General features: G+C 33.3%; 1 protein-coding gene across 3 annotated transcripts; it reads left to right on the top strand.

Moving 5' to 3' along the window:
- The first annotated feature begins 7971 nt into the window (after nucleotides 1-7971).
- Nucleotides 7972-18500, top strand: LOC110111301 (nucleosome assembly protein 1;2). Of its 3 annotated transcripts, none has more exons than XM_020843100.2 (12): nucleotides 7972-8118; nucleotides 8272-8315; nucleotides 8405-8500; nucleotides 16286-16378; nucleotides 16474-16561; nucleotides 16768-16829; nucleotides 16916-17100; nucleotides 17183-17360; nucleotides 17453-17496; nucleotides 17623-17812; nucleotides 18033-18050; nucleotides 18163-18500. In XM_020843100.2, the coding sequence occupies exons 1-12, from the start codon at nucleotides 8097-8099 to the stop codon at nucleotides 18217-18219; spliced, it is 1077 nt and encodes a 358-aa protein (XP_020698759.1). In that variant the 5' UTR covers nucleotides 7972-8096; the 3' UTR covers nucleotides 18220-18500. The 3 variants fall into 3 exon arrangements, with proteins under 3 accessions (XP_020698759.1, XP_020698758.1, XP_020698757.1); XM_020843099.2 differs by having other exon boundaries at nucleotides 7982-8169; nucleotides 18166-18500; XM_020843098.2 differs by having other exon boundaries at nucleotides 7982-8169.
- The last annotated feature ends 431 nt before the right edge of the window (nucleotides 18501-18931 follow it).

Genomic DNA, 18931 nt, shown 5'->3' with positions numbered 1-18931 from the left:
TGTCCATTTTAAAAATTAATTTCATTGAAATTTTTTAAATAAAATGGACTATTCTATGAATATTTTTTTTTATAATTTTTGAAACTTCAAAAGCATTTATATGAATTTTTTACTTAAAATTAATTAAATTAAATAATTGTACTTATATTATGTATTTTGTATTATAAATATCTTTAAGCATTATATACTTAAATCCATTTTCTCTTCTAAAATTGATTAAAACAGAATGAAAATGAGAATTTGAGAGAAAAAGAATATTAAGATTTGGAGGTAATGAAGCAATTGTCATTAGTCGAGTATATTGAGAAATTTGCTCGTATATTATTAATGAATCATTACCTTATTTCTGATTTTATTAATTTTATGTTTTTAGTATTTTTATGATCAAACTTTTATTTTTGTTATAAAAAATGTGAATAATTTTGTATTGCTTTTATAGCATAATTTTTTATATATCATAGAGTCGAGATTATACATATTTTTAGTATTTATTTGAGATTTTTTGCCAGGTAATTTTGAAAAAATAACAACTTTTACCTAGTTAGAAATTTATTTTTACCTATAAAATAGTGCTTTTGTTTGATAAAAGCTTCAGAATGTTGTTATATATAATCATTATAATTTGGTTAATTTTTAAAAAATGTGAATTTTTGCTTAGTATGGATTTATGTTGCCTATAATTATGATATTTTAACACTTTCTAAATTAAGATCAATTGTGTTATATTTGCTGTAATATATTAGAAATGAATGAAAATATGTGATTGAGTAATAGCCAGTCATTATTATTATTATATTATTGTGATATTAATATATATGTGTAAAAGACAAACAAAGACTAGTTGATTCGTTGGTTGGAGATTGATTAAACTGTACAAGTAGTGAGCCGACAGGCTTTCCTTTAAATACTATACTTTGGTGTTATTGTCTATTAATTGACATGATACTGTTCAGGAGTTATAAGCAGATGATTACTGTGTTTATGGAGAAAGAGTGAAAATTTTGTTTACTGAACCAATGGTTACCAACTACTGATAGCTGATTACTAAAAAACACTGTGATATGCAGAACTTCTTACTTATTTACTATAACTATTTAAATGCATATAATTGAGGTGTTATTTTTATTATTATATAGTTTTATTATTACTATACAGATTTACTATTATATTATTATTGCTCTTGCTATTAATTTTATTGTTATCAATACAAACACTGATATATTTTAATACTACTGATTTACTATACTAATACTAAGTTTGTGACATAATAAGCACATAATATATTGAGCATGTGATATATTTGATACATTATTTTATGATTTTACTATATTGATATGATTTTGACAGTCTTTATTGATGATTTATTTTAATTTGATACACATACTAATTTATTGGCTTTTATACCGTACTATTTTATTATTTACGAATGTTATTAGCACTACATGTGAGATTTTTTTTTTTATGTATTGATTCAATGATCATATGAATGCTATTATTATGATTTGATCGCTAACATGCATATTACTTCTTTACCATGCTTTAAGTTCCATTATAGGATTAGGTTACTTGTTGAGCATTTGAGATCATTATATGTGGTTAAATATTTTAGGTTAGGATAGAGGATCATGTGTAAGAGATTGATCAGGATCTTTTAGGTTCAGATTCTTATTATTTTAGTTTTTTATGTACTCAAGAATGAAAATATGTGTTGTAATTGTATGGTTCCTCAGTATTATAAATGATGATTTTTTGGAGCAATGATAATATAGATATTTTAAATTATAGAATTTATTTCTATTTTTTAAATTGAAAAGAAATTAGGTGGCTCTAGTTTTTGTTTATTAAAAGATAAAATAATTTCAAATTTATGAGGCATCATACTTCGCCCACCAACTACGGTCTCTTTGACCAACGTAACTAGATTATGGTCCTTCCAACCTCTGTTGCACATCGACTATGGTCTCTCCGACCACCTTCGTTTAACTACGGTCCTTCCGACCTCCGTTATGTAATAGCCCATTTGTTGACTCTGCAAAATTATTTTTTTTAGAGTCAATATAAATTGAAATTATAAATCATCTTCGCCATAGTATTGATATTATAATATTTTATTTGCACAATTTTTTTCAAATTTTTTGAACACTAGTAAAAATCTTTAAGAAATTGATACCTATCGGTATAAGGGGGGATTTTGGGACCATCAGATGTCCATTTTGCAAATCAATTTCACCAATATTTTTTAAATAAAATGGTTTATTTTATGAATATTTTTTCTATAATTTTTAAAGTACTAAAAAAATTATATGAATTTTATATTAAAAAATTGAATAAATTAAATAGTTATATTAAATATTTATATTAAACTATAGGATAAAAAATAATTCTTTCAAATTAGTTTCTAAGGCATCTTACGTCGTCCACTGAGTAGGGTCCCTACAACCCCCGTCGTCTGCCAACAACAATCCCTCGACCATTGCCGCCCTAGCTACTACGGTCCTTCTGGCCTCCATCTCTTCGACCACCATCACCCGACTACAATCCTTCGAACCTCTGTATCATGCCGTCTATGATCCCTACGACCATTGTCGCTTGACTTTTTGACCACCGTTAGCTGACTATGGTTCTTTTGACCTCAATCGCCCATCAACTACTGTCCCTCCGATCACCTTCGCATGAATATGATCCTTCCAACCTCCGTCACTTGCCTACTATAGTTCTTCTGACCATCATCATCCAACTACGACCCTACCAACCAAACAAGCAGAATAATACTCTCTTGAGAACAACTATCATATCATTCTTACCACCTAAGGGAAATTAATGCTAGGACATCACACTTCTCCTTTGCCCTTTCCCCTCATAGTCATCGAATCCACCTTATCTCCTTTCTCTTCAGCGATATAAACTGAAAGCCTCCAAACAACAAGCCTTTTCATCCTTGCCATCTTCCCTTTACATTGAGAGGTGACCGCCGACCTACCTCCTGGTCTTCTTCTTCCTTTATTGAATAAGAATAATGAGCGACCATTCTTCTTCTTGCTCCTCTCCTTCTTTCCATCCTCCCCTTAAGCTAATGTTGGAGTAAGTTATATTGATTATGTTTGAGCAATGACTTTCAATAACTTATTTAAGGTTCATTGTAATTAAGTTATGGGTGGATTAGGTCTTGTGTTATTATATATTTTTCTTCCTACTATAGCTTTAAATATGAATTTAGGGTTCCTCGATTATGATGTTCTAGTTGTTATTCATGTAGTATTGTTTAATAAGATGTCAATTAAAGTTTGAGTTTCATGTCGCATAACTTGAGGTAAGTAATATTTGTTTATTAGATGATAAATATATCATTCTTTATTAAGAGAGTTATCCTTGTTGCTTTTATCAGTTTGTAGATATTTATAAGTTTTTAGTCATACTTTTAATACTCAACTTTATTATATATATCTTATTGAAAATTATTTCATGTTCATAATAAAATCATCATATTTTATGAATAATTTTGCATTTTTTTTATTACTACACAATCTCAATTATGTATTCTTGTAGTTGAAGATATAGTTTCAGACATGTTACTTTTGTTCAATGCAATTAATGTTACTCCTATAAATCATATTTTATTATAAAATAATAATTGTCATTTGGACTATATAATACATATTAGAAACTTGATCATGAAATACAAAAAAATGTGTATGCTCCTGTGCAGTTTTATGCAATCTGATAGAATCATTTTGGATTTGACTATGCTTTATTATGTGCATGACTCTAAAATTCTCTTGCAACACGATCACAAAAAGATTCATATTTTGCAATTAAGGTTGTGTGGCATTTATATGCTCGCATATGCCTTCTTAGATATTTAGCAGGTAGCCGACATGTTAGATGGAGATAACTCATATCTAATGGGTCACAAAGAAGAACTCACCCAACTAACATCGAGCCCCACTCGCCTGGGCCTACAAAGGAAGGCCACCCCCCTCGGGGGTAATAGAGGATCCCGTTAACTGAGGAACTTACCACTCGCCTCCTGGAAGGGAGATAGCCCACAATGACTTGCCGTTGCCCAGGGCAATTTCCTTCATCCCCCATACTATGAAGGTTGGCTAGTGCACATTAGGCATCTATGAGCTCACCTAGAGATAGAACATCAAAGCTATGTAGCCCCCTGGTCTCTATCATCCAATTAAGAGGTGGCAAGTTTCAAGGGTAGTTTGTATAGCATTATTCCTTTTTATTTTTGGGGGTGTGGTCTTTATTCTTGCCCTCAAAATCCTATAAAGATGTTCAGCTCAAAATCCTATAAATAAGGGGTGGTGAAGATCATTTTGGATCTTTGGATCTTTTGTATCTCTTAGATCTATGAACTGATCAGGCTTTCAATACTTTATTGTGTATTTTCTTTGATTTTTTTTAGTATTTCTTTTTTCTCCCCATTCTTACAGAGGCTCCAGATCACTCCTCTAAGAGTTTGTCTGCTAGTAGGGTTGGGTGTCATTCACGAATATATTTGAATCAAACAACATTAACTTTAATTTAAAAAAAAAATGTAGGATTCAGTCCTAGTTGATGTAGATCTTCCCATTCTAACAACTATATGATACTATTTTTCATAAATATGAAGAAAAATGTATATTTATGTTATCTAAATTATGATCTTATAAAATAATGAAATTTATGAAAATAAGTTATAATATATCTTTATGCACACAAATCATAAAATATCATCACATTAAAAATTAAAAATTTAGCTTTTGAGGGCTTCATTTGTGATGACTTTCTTACTCCTTTTTTAAACAGCTTTCTGGCAAAAAAATTTAAATATTTTTTTTAAAAAAATTGTTTTAATAAGCAATAAGAAAGCCGACTCATAAGAAGCTGAATAACTTTCAACCAAATATATAAAAAAAATTAAGTACTTATAAAAGGAGTATTTTTCACTTATTTTCAAAGGTTTAAAAATAAGATCTAAACAACCAATATGATCGATCAAATTGTCAAACTGTGAACCAATTTCACAATCGATTTAACTCAACATTAAAATTTTATTGTACAAAAACTAAGATACACAACTCTCCTTGGCCTATTGGTTGAGAGCTTTGGCTTCCAACTAAGAGGTTCAGGGTTCGAGTCTATGTGTATGCGTTGCATGTGTGAGTTTGAGAATAAACTAAAAATTGAATTGTTGAATAGATGACTCTTTTACTGCTTGACTGAACAGCTTAATTCATTTCATCACTAAATTTTATACTTGATGTCATCATTTTTTTATTTAATATTTGCAAATTAATCTTAATATAAATAATATTAAACTTTATTTGCTAAGTAATAATAGATAAAATTATATAGAAATTAATTTGTGATATATTATTGATAATTAAAGGCTAGTTTATTAAATACATTTTTATAACTTTATTTTCTGAAAAAAGGAAATGCAAGTTTTGATAGATTATTTAAATTTTAGTTATTACTAAAATATTAATCATTTAAATATAATTATTTAAAATATCTAAGTTTTAATTCTATAAAATATTTCATATTTTTATTCTATATTTTATAAAACAAACCTTTTTTTTATTTATTTTAGCATTATTATCACTAATTAAACTTTGAATATCTATTATCACATCACCATTATTTAATTTCAATTAAATTCCACTTCAACTTTTAAATTTTGAAAATTTTCATCTTCCAATTTAATATTATATCTAATTTTCAAAATTATGCTTATTTTAGTGGCAACCACACATCTTGATAACAGGGGTACGTATCAATAGAAGATAGGACTGGTCAATCTGACCCAGACCCAATCCAAAAATTCGAGTTCGGGTTGACCCGTTTAATAAACTAATTTGGTTTGGATGGACTCTTTTAATAAACGGGCCATGTTTAGGTTGTGTATTTTGATAAGTTTAATAAATGAATCGGGTTTAAGTTGACACGTCATTTCTATGTTGAACAAAAAAAAGAATCGTTTAATATTTTTTCCTTAAATTCTTTTATTTGTTGGTATAATCTTCTCATTTTTTCAATTAATCTAAAATTTATGGTTAATAAGGCAATAAATATATTGTTGCGGGCTAGAATATATGCGGCGATATAGTTATATTCACACGCCTTAGCATTGTACGGATATCCAACTCACATACAGATAATTAAAATAATATTTTTACGTGGAAAACATTGAAAAGGAAAAAATCATAGGGCTTGACCCAATTAAAAATGAGTCCATTAGAATTCGAGTAGATTACAACGAGCTGACTCGTCCTTGAGGGCGATCAGATTACAAATGACAACCGTATGGTTGAAATCTAGTGACAAACGGGGATGAAAGTCCAACGTCAGTTAGTGGACTGGTAGAAGTCAGTGCTACTTGAAAATTCGGGCTTTAGTTGGTAGCCTGGAGGTGGTTTTGCAGAACTTCAGTGTCGGGTGGTGGTCCGGCAGAAGTCTGGCGTCAGATGGTGGTCCGGCGAAATTCAGGATGTCAAGTGCTGGTATGGCAGAACTTCGGGTTTCAAGTGGTGGTCTGGTAGAACTCCGGCCGTCAGGTGGTAGTCCGGTGGAACTTCAAGCCTCAAGTGGTGGTCCAGCATAAGTCTGAGCCTCATGTTGCGGTTTGATAGAAGTTCGGGCCTCAGGTTGTGGTCCGGCAGAACTCTAGGCCTTCGGTGGTGATCTGATAGAAGTTCGGGCCTCAGGTGGTTGTCCGGCAGAACTCCAGGCTGAGGTGGTAGTCCGGTAGAAGTCCGGGCTTGAGGTGGTGGTGTGACGGAGCTCACGGCCTCAAGTGGTGGTTCGGTAAAGCTCAGGGCCTCAAGTGGTGGTCCGATGGAACTTAGGGCCTTAGGTGGTGATCCGGCGGAGCTCAGGGCCTCAAGTGGTGGTTTGGTGGAGCTCAGAGCCTCAAGTGGTGGTCCGGTAGAGCTCAGGGCCTCAAGTGGTGGTCTGACAGAGCTTAGGGCATCAATTTGTGGTCCAGAGAGCTCAGGGCCTTAAGTGGTAGTCCAACGAAGCTTAGGGCCTCAAGTGGTGGTCTGGTGGAGCTCAGGGCCTTCAGTGGTGGTCCGACGGACCTCAGGGCCTCAAGTGGTGGTCCAACGAAACTTTAAGTGGTAGCCGAGGAGGCAAGTAGGCAAGAGCGATCTCTGATCCCTCTCTTGAATCCTTTGGCTTATGGTCCCTCTTTAAGATGAAAGAGGGCTCTATTTATAGATTTCTTGGAGTTACATGACAAGTAGATAAGTGAAAGATCACAGGCAATTGAGGAGTGGTTTGCATGGACGGTTGATGTTGAAACCCTGATCGTGGATGTTTGATGGACATTTGAATGTCTTAGTGATATCAGAATTTAGTGATCTTGGGCCCGTTGGATTTGTCTCATCGAGCCGCTTTATTCAACTATAGGCACATCATATTTGGAAACCATTTGGTAATCCAAACTATGGTTTGAACCTTCCAACATCGCTTCAGATCCTTGATTTGGACCCATTGGGCTCGGATTAGGTTGAATTTGATGTTGTTGGGTTTGTATTCTCGAGACGTTCAGTTCGACTATAAGTTTGATGAAATCAGAATTCAAATGGTCCAAATTTTAATTTAGAAAGTTTACAACTTTATTTTTCCTCATGATTCATGCTCGATCAATATAATTTTTTGAGGATATATATATATATATAATTGGAAATGATTATTGGGTCAAGTTTGGGTTATTAGAGTATCAAATTAGGGTTGATAGCGGGTCAGATTCAGATTAGATCTAAATAAACGAAATTGGAATAGAATCAATTTTAAATTAAACCTAAATATAACCCATTAACGTATTTTTGACACCTACTCCTTTATACAAATACATAACAGGAGTTCCAAACCGAATCTATCTATGAATATACTATAACAAAAGAATTAACGCACCCATGGTGTCACCCCGTCCACCACCACCCAATCCAGCTCTTCCCTCGTAAGATTCCGCTATAAATTGACAGCATCTCGCTTCTGGTCCCCCTCTTTCCTCGATCTTCTTTGCTTCCTTTAGGGTTTTGCTCTCCTATATCCGCGACGTAGAACAAGAGGCGCGGCGTAGGCTTTGTAAAAGCAAAATGAGCGACAACAAGAAGCAAGGTGATCTTGATATGTCCGATCTAGGCTCTGCTCTGCCCTACAATACATCTGGTCTTACTTCGTTAAACCTTTTCCTTATCGATCTATTTAGCTTTGATCTGTCAAATTATTCAATTTTGATTCTTTCGTGCTAAGGTTACTTATGGTTTACAGGTCTAAGCGCTGAGGATAGGGCAGGCATGGTAAACGCTCTCAAGGTAGGGTTTTTTTCTCTTTTTTTTAGTGTTGCGATGTTTGGGGATTTGGAGACTATGTTCATCTGAAAGGATGTGCTTGTGGGTAGCAGAACAAGCTGCAGAGCCTGGCGGGGCAGCACACAGACGTGATGGAGACTTTGTCTCCTAAGGTCAAAAAGCGGGTGGAGGTTCTGAAGGAAATCCAGGTTCCTTACCTTCTTTCCTGATTGGTGATTCATTTACATCTTTTATTATGAGGGTATTGTCGTATAAATCAGCTTGTTTGCTACTTATGAGTTTAACTGTTTATTGTTTGCGGTTATGAAATTTCGGTTTTTTTTATTTGTCCTTTGGAGTATTGGTGATATACTATTAATCTTTTTTTAATTAAAATTTCCATTAATCATTTGCTTTTTACCGAAGGCACAGCATTTGGAGAGGATGCGAGTTTATGCATTAGTTCTTAGAAAATTTTTCTCAAGTAGAAAATTAGCAATTCCCTTACGCTAATTTGTAGTATGACCTATAAATTTTTAATTGATAAATGCGCTCCTTTTATCTTGCTTCCTTTGTGATGCTTATTATTTTTGGTTTGGTTTTCTGCAGTCTTTTTAATGATTCACCAATGATTCATCGTCCATAGTGCATTTTTCTTGCTATTGCTCTAATTAATGGCTTATTCAGAAATTCTTGCTGGAAAACAGAAACTTAATTTTGGTTGCCAAATATTTTCTGTCGCAGTTACATTTGGGTGGTACATTCAACCAAATAAATCATCTAACCTTTTATTATCATGTGGAATATAGCTGAAATGAGGAAGTTAATGTGCATGCATTATTAGAAATTTAGAACTGTGAATGACATTGTGAAATGATTGATTAAAGTGTTGGAGTAGCATTACAAATGAAAGGGTACTACGTATTAGGTTGAGAGTTTTATAAGTTTTTTAAAATTGCTGCTAAAGCTTTAGAATAATATCAATATTGAAAAAGCTAGTTAAGTTTTGAATATCTATTCATGATTTCTTACAGAAGGCAATTAAAATTTTATTCAATTTTTGTTCTCATTATTATATTTCATTGCAAAAATTTTAAATTTTGTGACATGTGAATTTTGTGCTTATTTTTTGTGTGATATTTATGCATCTCATGATAGATGTGCATTAGAAACCCTGGATCCTAAGACATTCACATACCTCAAAACACTAAGTAGTGAGGCAAATATCTTGAATTGATTTGAGAGATGGATGTCAATACTTCAAATCTTAAGATGAATTAGTTTTAAAATGATGATTATTTGATTGTGTTGACGTGTAAAGATTCTAAGTAATTTAATAAAATTAAGATTAACACTTGAATTGAAGTTTAGGGTAGTTGCAAGTGAAATAGCATGTATAGAATAGTAAATCTTGAGTATGAAGTTTATGAACTTGAGGAAACAATTTTGAGATGGAAGGATGCACATCTAGTAATGGGAAAATTGAAAGCATGTTGATGAAGAGGAAATAAGTAGTTTTAAGGATTTGAAAACAAAGAAGATGATGAAGATGACATAAAGATGATATAAATAGCACCAAATATTAGGTTATTCGTGGGTCATACAACCATGTTGAATATTTAACTATTTATGTTATATGAATACTTTGCTTAGTAGAACCTTGCATGTATTAAAACATTAAAAATTAGGGATATTTACATCATTATCACCCAAATGAATATAGTAACATATCTAATACCAAAGAAAAAAATTTTGAACTAACAAACCCAAGTATTTGTGCGTGTTGTGACCAAATCATTTGGAGCTTGACAAAATGCTTAGAATGAAAGTTGGTAGCTTTGTTGTGAATTTTGACATTTAGGTGAGAATTTGATGAATAAAGGCATAAAGATGTTAGTTATATTAATAGACAAAATTTGGTGTTATTTAAAAAAAATTGCGTTAAAATTTTATTATTACTAGGTTATTGTCTCAACTAGTTTTGATAAGACTAATGATGGTGATGCTGCTTATGATGACAATTCTTCAAATACATTCCTTATAATTCATTAAGGTTTGAAAGGTGAAGAAAAATTTAATGCCTACTTTAGCTTGTTTGTGCACCCAAGGCAGCATTTGGCATCTTGTGCTTGTTGACTTGAAAAGTTGTAAACATTTTTTAGTTGATAGCAAAGCATAATGCTAAAGTTGGCATAAACCAATAGATAAATATTGGTATGTTGTCTTTCAGATGACGTGTTCTAACTATGATTCATAAGTATAGTTCAAACTCCCTGTCCTTGTTATTTAATGTCGAATTGAATTATGTAATCTGAGGTGTGCCTCAAGGCAAGACACATACAAAGCACATTGCTTACATCCTGGTGAATAAAAGAGGCGTACGCCTTAATTGTTTGTGGCGTGCCTCAACGTGCATATAATGGAGTATACGCCCCTATCTTAGGGGTTATGTGGCCTTCTTATTTGAACGACCCAAGCCTAAGTGGGCTTTATGATTGAACATAGGTCATTATTAGAAAAAGAAAAACCTTGTGATAAATGGTTTTTTGGAGGATGATACTGGAGTTTTACCGTCACAGTTACAATATGAGGATCTCAATGTTGTTGTTTTTTTTAATGTGGAAGGAGTAAGAACAACAAAAGTCGACCAAAAAGTAATATTCAATGTTGGTGTCAAACTTTATGAAATATAAAATATAAAATTATAAAGGTCAATATAGTCTTTTTTATTAATAATAGTATTATTAAATGTTATTTATTAGGGAAAATTCATGCTTAACATTGACGATGATGATGAATGCTAGGAAGATGTTGATACAAGTGAGGATGAGGGAAGTGAGAAAGTAATCAACTATGATGATGGTTCTAATGAAGTTATCTATTTTTGAGTCCTAAGGTGGATTGTTTTTAAGTGTTTAATATATCATATTTTAAAATAATTTGATTGTTTAATTTTGAAGCTTACACTTTAAAATTCCTTGAGGCTTATGCTTTGACTCACAAAAAGAAAATGCATTAATACCTGATTGCTAATTTTCAAACCTTGATTTAATGCATAAACAATCATGTTATTTGTAAATTATTTAAATTCATAGACTGCCCAATTTCCAAAACCAACCTTTAGCTTATGTGCTTTGCTGCTATCATATTCCATTGATGCCTTAAAATGTGCTTTTGCTTTTATCTTCGCTTTTCAATCTTGCACGCTAGAATAAAATTAATATAATGTTTTTCTATATGCACGATCATTGGATGATACCACCAAAGATTAAATGTCTTTATTTCATGCATGGTTTAAAATTGCGCAATATGAGGCTCGCCTTTGCGCAATTCCAGTGAAAAGCGCCTTGAGGCTTACGCCTCAAGTTTTTATTATGAGGCTTGCGCCTCAACTTGGTTGAGGCCTGCCTTAAGGTGCGCCTCGCCTCACTGGCGTGAGGCTTATGCCTCACCCGATATATATTAAAACTTACATAAATCCTGAAGTAAAGCCGCAGACAAATCACATTTCGTGTACCCCCTAGTCGTAACAACTTCCTTAACCTCTAACCCGTCGCCATTTTTTAACATATTATTTGAAATACGACACACCGAAAACCGACCGATCGAATCCAATTGAACACAATCGAGTCTAATCCGATTCGAGTCGTGTCGATTCGAGCTCGAATTGGGCTCAACGGGGTTCAATCAGATTGGTCTAAAGTGCTCGAGCACGCTCGAACCAAAAACGAGGTCAACACATTGATTTCATGTGGATCTTGGCATAGTTTTAATATTATTGTTAACAACCTTGATTTTATTATTTGGTCAAAGGACTGCAAATATGGGCTTTACACGAAGTGCTTAAAGTATCTTGTGCATTGTTTATTTAATAATTTTCTAAGAGGTTTTACAACTTGTTTTACAATACTTGGTTGCTATAGTTTATTTATTTATTTGTTTCCACAATACTAGAATGGGATGAGGGAATTTGGCGAGGAGAAGAGAAGAGGAAGATTTTTTGGGAGAAATTTTGAATTGATTTAATTCCAGGAAATTAAGTTTATTTATAAACAAACACTGAATTATTATGATTTAATTTTACGCTAATTTCATTGAAAAGAAAATCATATTTATTATAACAATCTAGGAAAGCACTCTTAAATGATAATTCTTGGCGGAATTATCCTATTTTGAATTTAAATTTAAGTCCAAATTTATCCAAACAAGTTTATAACTCCAAACTCATCTTTATCTTGTTGTAATTTACAACTTGATTCAGTAGTCTAGTCTCTAAAGACTAATCTCTATTGTATAATGTCCTATCAATAGTTTATTGTGCCTATAGGCTCCTGGCAACATCTTCAATTTCAATGGCGTGACTTGAGAATAGTCATAGTTGATAATTTTCATCAAAAAATTTGGGCTGATAAACATAAAAAAACATGATTCCCTTGATCATTCCATGATCGAATGATCAACATAGGGGATTTGATTGGTTACCTATTAGATCTTTTCCTAATATCTTAAGTCTTTTATTTAGGAAAATTTCACTATTGTAAAATCATAACTTTAGATGGGGGAAGATTAGCTTTTCAATTTCTCAACTATGCACACCACTGTGTTGGCTTTGGTAACTAATATTTAAGAAGTTTCTTAAGATTTTAGAAATTTCTTTAAGAGCTTCATTAGTTTATGGAGTTGAGGTAGCTTATCATCTTTAGGAGTCCTACAAATGTCAGAAGTCATTCTTTACATGTTTTACATGGCTTAACTTGTTTTGATGTTAATTCTTATTCTTTTGAGTATTTTAAAACTAGTAGGGCATTAATTTCTTCTTATCCTTTTCATGCTTGAATTGGCAAGAGAATGGATTTTCATGCTTCTTTAGTAATGAAGGCTTCTTAACATGTGACAATGCTTGTCCTATTCTTCTTTGGTAGACATACTTCTTTCTTTTGGGTGAAGCTACATTGTGGTATAACTATAGGTGACATTGACCTCTCCTTGATCGCCTTTTTTACAAATGAAGCCTATAAGATTCACAATTTTTTTATCCAACGTGACTCTTAGTGGCCAAGTTAGTTCCTACTTCCTACTTATTGTTTGCTTTGACTTGACTCACAGTTGGGCTTAGTTTTTTTTTTAGTTTTACATAGGGCAGTGGAACTTTTCCTGGGATTGATCTGATGTGCGCATGCTCACATGATTAGAAAGACTATAGTTTTATGACTTACTTTTTCTTGTTTGATCTCTACTGGTCTCTCTACATTCCTGTCATCCATCCATTTGTGCCTGCACCTTATTCCTTTGTGGTCGCGCAGACATGGAGGAGACTTATGGTAGTAGGAAGTGAAAAATCATGATGAACTTGATGTAGTTGGAAGTGATTATCATGACAAAATTGATGATGCCCAACAATTCCTAAGCTGTTTTACTTCTTTGACTCCAAAATTTAAGGAGTGTTTAAAAACTCAAATAAGCCGGTGAACGGGTTAAAAAAATATTTTAAGTAGGAGCAAAACACCATAGAACTAGTTGTTTTGTTGAGGAATACGCCACTAACTGTAAAACGAGTAAAACTTCTTGTATTAAGGTTTTTTTTTTGCCCTGCCACACAGGGGAGCATCTGCCTGCATGGCAAGGACTACTCGCCTAGTAAGAGGCTTCCCTTAAAAAAATTGAGTTCTTAAACTGCTTAAAATGTTGTCTTTGTTACATGGCATTTTGCTCCTTTCAAAAGAATTTTTTTTTTTTAAGTCTGCTCTACCGGCTAATTTGAGATTCTAATTCACTCTATAAAATTCTGACTATTGTTGGTAGGTTGTGATGATGATTATATTTTGTACAAATTTAACTTGGTTGTTGAGTTATCTTTTGATTTTTGAGATCATATAGATGCAAGAAAAAAGCGGAGAGAGTCTTCCTTGATGCTCGTTGAGTGGATGGGATGTTGTCCTTTATGGAAAACTATTTTTAAGAAAATACTTGGAGAAACCAAATGAGAGCTGGAGTGGCCAAAATTTCTAGGATTTAATTAAGTCATACAACCAGGGTATCTGGATAATGAGTTTGTTCCATTTGGTTGTCCATGGGTGGTAACTTAAAATTCTTGGTGATGCTGGGAGACTTGTAGTTATTTGGTCGGCTATAAAGGTGGAAACCATTCTGTTAGGGAAGAGTTGAAAAAAAGATCTTTTGACCTTTGGTTTTTGAAGTTTTTGAAGACAGTTCAAAGTGTGGATTAAATTCAAAAGCCTGCACTATCAAACATCCAAAATAATAGCAGCTTTAATTTAAAATCAATCAACTTTTTGAAGCGATTTCTCCAACTTGATCTAGAATTTGGACATGGCTCTCCCACTGTGCTGCGGAGGTTAATTCTATTTGAATTTGTGTTACAGTTACACTGTAATACAAATAAATCAAGAGGATATATACCGTACAGTACGATATATCATTTAATATTGTACTGGCCAATTTGAAGTCTTGTATTTAAGCAATTCAATCTTGTCTCAAGAGAAACTTTTGGCTGTTAAAGGAACTCTGAGGGAGAATTCTTGAGAGAGCTCTTGGGCTTTGGTTAGGAAGAAGGTGAGGTTGTGCGTGAGGGAGAATGAGTGTGAAGGGTTTTCACACGGTTGTTCCAGGCAAAGCTTGCACCTTGCTTCCTCTAGTGGCCTTGGTGAGTTCTTGGAGTTTCTCTTGGGAGAGAAGCTTCAAGATCAAGGGTCACGGGTACTCTGTTTTCACCAGAAGGGTGAAAAAGGATTGAAGATTTTTTGCCATTACCATGAGAGCGTGGTAGATTTTGTGGGTTCTCTACCTTTACTAGGAGCGTGAAAAAGGATTGAAGGTTCTCTGCCATCACCAGGAGGGTGAGAAAGATTTCAAAGGTTTGCTGCCATCACAAGAAGGGTGACATAGCTTTCGGTTCTCAGCCGCATCGGGTTTGATTAAAGTGATTTGTAAGGGCTTCTTCGACTTACTGTGTGGGTTAAGGAAGAGTCACTATAGTGTTAGCGCAATACCTTGAGAGGACTTCAGGGAGTGGATGTAGGTCAAGGTTGACCGAACTACTATAAAATTATGGTGTGTTCTTTCTGATTTTTCTGCTCTTTTACTTTCTACATTTTAAATTTTTTGCACGAGTTTAATTTTCATTACAAACTGCAGTTAAATTACTAATCTTGCTTGGTTAGATTTAATTTGTGTTAGTAATATATATATATATATATATATATATATATATTGGTTAAAACAAAATATTAGCTTAATTTTGATTTATAAAACAAAAATATTGGCAAAAATATTTTCTGATTTATTTGTGTTACAAAATTTTGAAAAAGAAAAATTAAGTTTTTTATTTGATTCAGCTTGTGTTAGTCACTCGGCTAGAATTTTTCATAAATTGTGATATTGGTTAAAACAAAAATAGCGGCTTTGTTTTAGTATTTTTTAAAATTACCAATTCACTCCCTCTTGGTGTGCTAAGGATAGTTCAACATGATCTTATAGCCTCCCCTAAACTTTCAACCAATATATAGTAGAATCATGCCAAGCGTTCCCGTTGATTATTACAGGTGGTGGAGTCGGCACTGCTCTAGTTATTTTATATGAACAGTGAACTTCATTGGATTAGCAACTTCTATCTTGGTGGTGCCAAGATGCATATCTGCTACTGGCCTAATTTGTTTGCTTCCTTAATTTTTTTATGTGCAGGTGTATTTCAGTCATTGTAGGTAACTACCTTGCAGTTTTTTGCGTGCAATGCATTGTATTTTTGGCGGTTGTTTTTCTGATTGTATTTTCTTTCCTTGAGTGACGATGCTACTTTGTGAGTGTTGCTGTATTGGAAATGTTAACATTCTATTGCGTTTTTTGTTCAGTTTTAATTTGTTTTCTCTACCCTAGTCTGATTTGTAGAATTATGGATACAAAATTCTTATAGATGGATGTCATACTGGTATTATCAAAACTATTTAAGAATGCAGTTATTGTCATGAAATATATAGGTTGAGCATGATGAGCTTGAGGCTAAATTTTATGAGGAAAGAGCAGCCCTTGAGGCCAAATACCAAAAACTTTATGAGCCTCTGTACACTAAGGTGATTTACATTTTTTTTCCATTTTCACATACCCTACTGTAATATTTGTTGGTTTAATGACTTTGGTTTGGGTAACTTTTATATGGATTATGTAGAGGTATGAGATTGTAAATGGTTTGGTTGAGGTAGAGGGTGATGCTGATGACCTTGAAGAGGATGCTGCTGAGGATAAAGCAAATGAAGGTTTATCTATCTTATTAATATTTATTGTTTCCAAGATCAACTTCGTCTTAGGCTTTGTTTGGGACTGCTTTCTTACTGCTTCTTGAAGCAGAATTCTACTACAAAAATTAAAAATTTTGTACTAAAAAGCTGATTTAAGAAGCAATAAGAAAGCCCGTCCCAAACGAAGCCTTAGCCAGTTGTATTCTAACTTGTTTTGATTACAGGAAAAGGTGTGCCTGAGTTTTGGCTTACGGCATTGAAAACTAATGATGTCTTATCTGAAGAGGTTGGTAAAAATTTTCAGGATCTTTAATATTTTCATTCTGTAAACTATTTTGCTTATAGTTTTGTTAACTCTGGGAATGAGATCAGATCCATGAGCGTGATGAGGATGCTCTGAAATATCTTAAAGATATTAAATGGTCCAAACTCAATGATCCAAAGGGGTTTAAGCTCGAGTTCTTCTTCAATCCTAATCCTTATTTCAAGAATTCTGTCCTAACGAAAACATATCACATGATTGATGACGATGAGCCTATTCTAGAGAAAGCAATAGGGTATGTATTTTATATATCTTCGTCAGTAGACCATTGATGCTTATTTCTGTTTATTCAAAGGGATACTTTATTTCTATTGCAGGTCTGAAATCGAATGGTTTCCAGGGAAATGCTTGACTCAGAAAATTCTTAAAAAGAAACCAAAGAAAGGATCGAAGAATACCAAGCCAATAACTAAGACGGAAACCTGCGAGAGTTTTTTCAATTTCTTCAGTCCTCCCCAAGTTCCTGATGATGATGAAGAAATTGAGGAAGAGGCTGTATGTTGCCATTCAATCCTGCCAATATTACAACATCAAAACAGGATAAAAGAAGTTATTAACCTTTTATTTTATTTATAATTTCTTGACAGGCTGAACAGCTACAGGACCTGATGGAGCAAGACTATGACATTGGGTAAGCCATTCTATTTGATTCTTTGGTTTGTTTACCTATGGTGGTATGGTTTGAAAATTCTGTAAATATTTTTTGCTAATTCTTCTTTTGTGAAAAATGAATTACTTTTCCATTATTCTGGTGCAGTTCGACTATGCGGGACAAGATCATCCCTCATGCTGTCTCATGGTTTACTGGAGAGGCAGCTCAAGAGGAGGATTTTGAAGATATGGCTGAAGATGAGGATGAAGGAGATGAAGATGAGGATGACGAAGAAGAGGATGAAGATGAGGAAGACGAGGATGAAGAAGAAGAGGAAGTAAGAACCAGGAAGAAGGTACCCTGTTTTCTCATTTAAGGCTTCGTTTGGGACGGTTTTCTTACTGGTTCTTAAAGCAGCTTTCTAGTGCAAAAAATAAAATTTTGATACAAAAAAATTACTTTATGAAGCAGTAAGAAGGTTGTCCCAAACGAAGCCTAAATTTCCTTTTGCATATAATTTATATCATTTTGAAGGTGAAAGCTGACTTATCTCTTGTTGTGGTTGGCTTGAGCAGCCTGCAGCTGGGCGTAAGGTACTATCCAATGTCTAAATCCTTTGATTTAAATCAAGCGGTTGGGATCATTATATCTCCAGCAAATATTTTTAATGCCTGATTTTGTTGATGTTTTTGTCTGAAATGATAGAAGACTGAAGGAGATGGCCAGCAACTTGACAGACCTCCTGAATGCAAACAACAGTAACTTGTCATCAGCATTGTGTGGCCTTCCTTCACAAATGTGTTGAATTTATTGGTTAAGTAAACTTCATCCTTATATTTAATGTCTTAGTACTATGTGTGTCAGTTCTAGTGCGTGCCTTATGTTATTTTTTTCTTCAGACAATTGACAATATAATCAAAATACTTAAATTCTTTTCCTTGATATAGGTGTCCTGTTTGGAATTTTGGGTGAGTTTAGAGTCCGCAACTCTCAATGTCTACTTCTCATTTGTTTTATATGCCAAGTTCTTTTGATTGTGTTTATATGAAAAGTTTTTATCGTTTGCTATTCTCTCTCTCTCTCTCTCTCTGACACTGGCAAAGAAAATGATATTTGACTTAGAATTCTTATAGCTATTTTCTACATGTTTGGAGCATTTGATTCAAACATCTTCCATCACATATCTACATAATTTCAAATTAGAGAGCTTAATGAATATTTATATTTATAAAAAAAATAAGTATATATTAAGATTAAGAAGAGAATTATCAGGTTGCATTTCTTTTGTCATCGTCATAGTTTTCTAAAGTTTTCTAAGCCATTACGGAATAATTTTATCCCATTCATTACAAGTTTGGGCTTAGAGTAAATGTCCTTATTTTCAAGTAATTTAATAAGATCTTGCATAACTTCTGGCTTGTAATAATAATTGTCTTTATCGTATAGAAAATTATGATTCAAAAAGTATGCTGAT

This window comes from Dendrobium catenatum, unplaced genomic scaffold, assembly GCF_001605985.2.
Source record: "Dendrobium catenatum unplaced genomic scaffold, ASM160598v2 fragScaff_scaffold_665, whole genome shotgun sequence".
Classification (NCBI taxonomy): Eukaryota; Viridiplantae; Streptophyta; class Magnoliopsida; order Asparagales; family Orchidaceae; genus Dendrobium; species Dendrobium catenatum.
The sequence above is the reverse complement of the archived record's forward strand: the minus strand, read 5'-3'. Positions and strand labels throughout refer to the sequence as shown.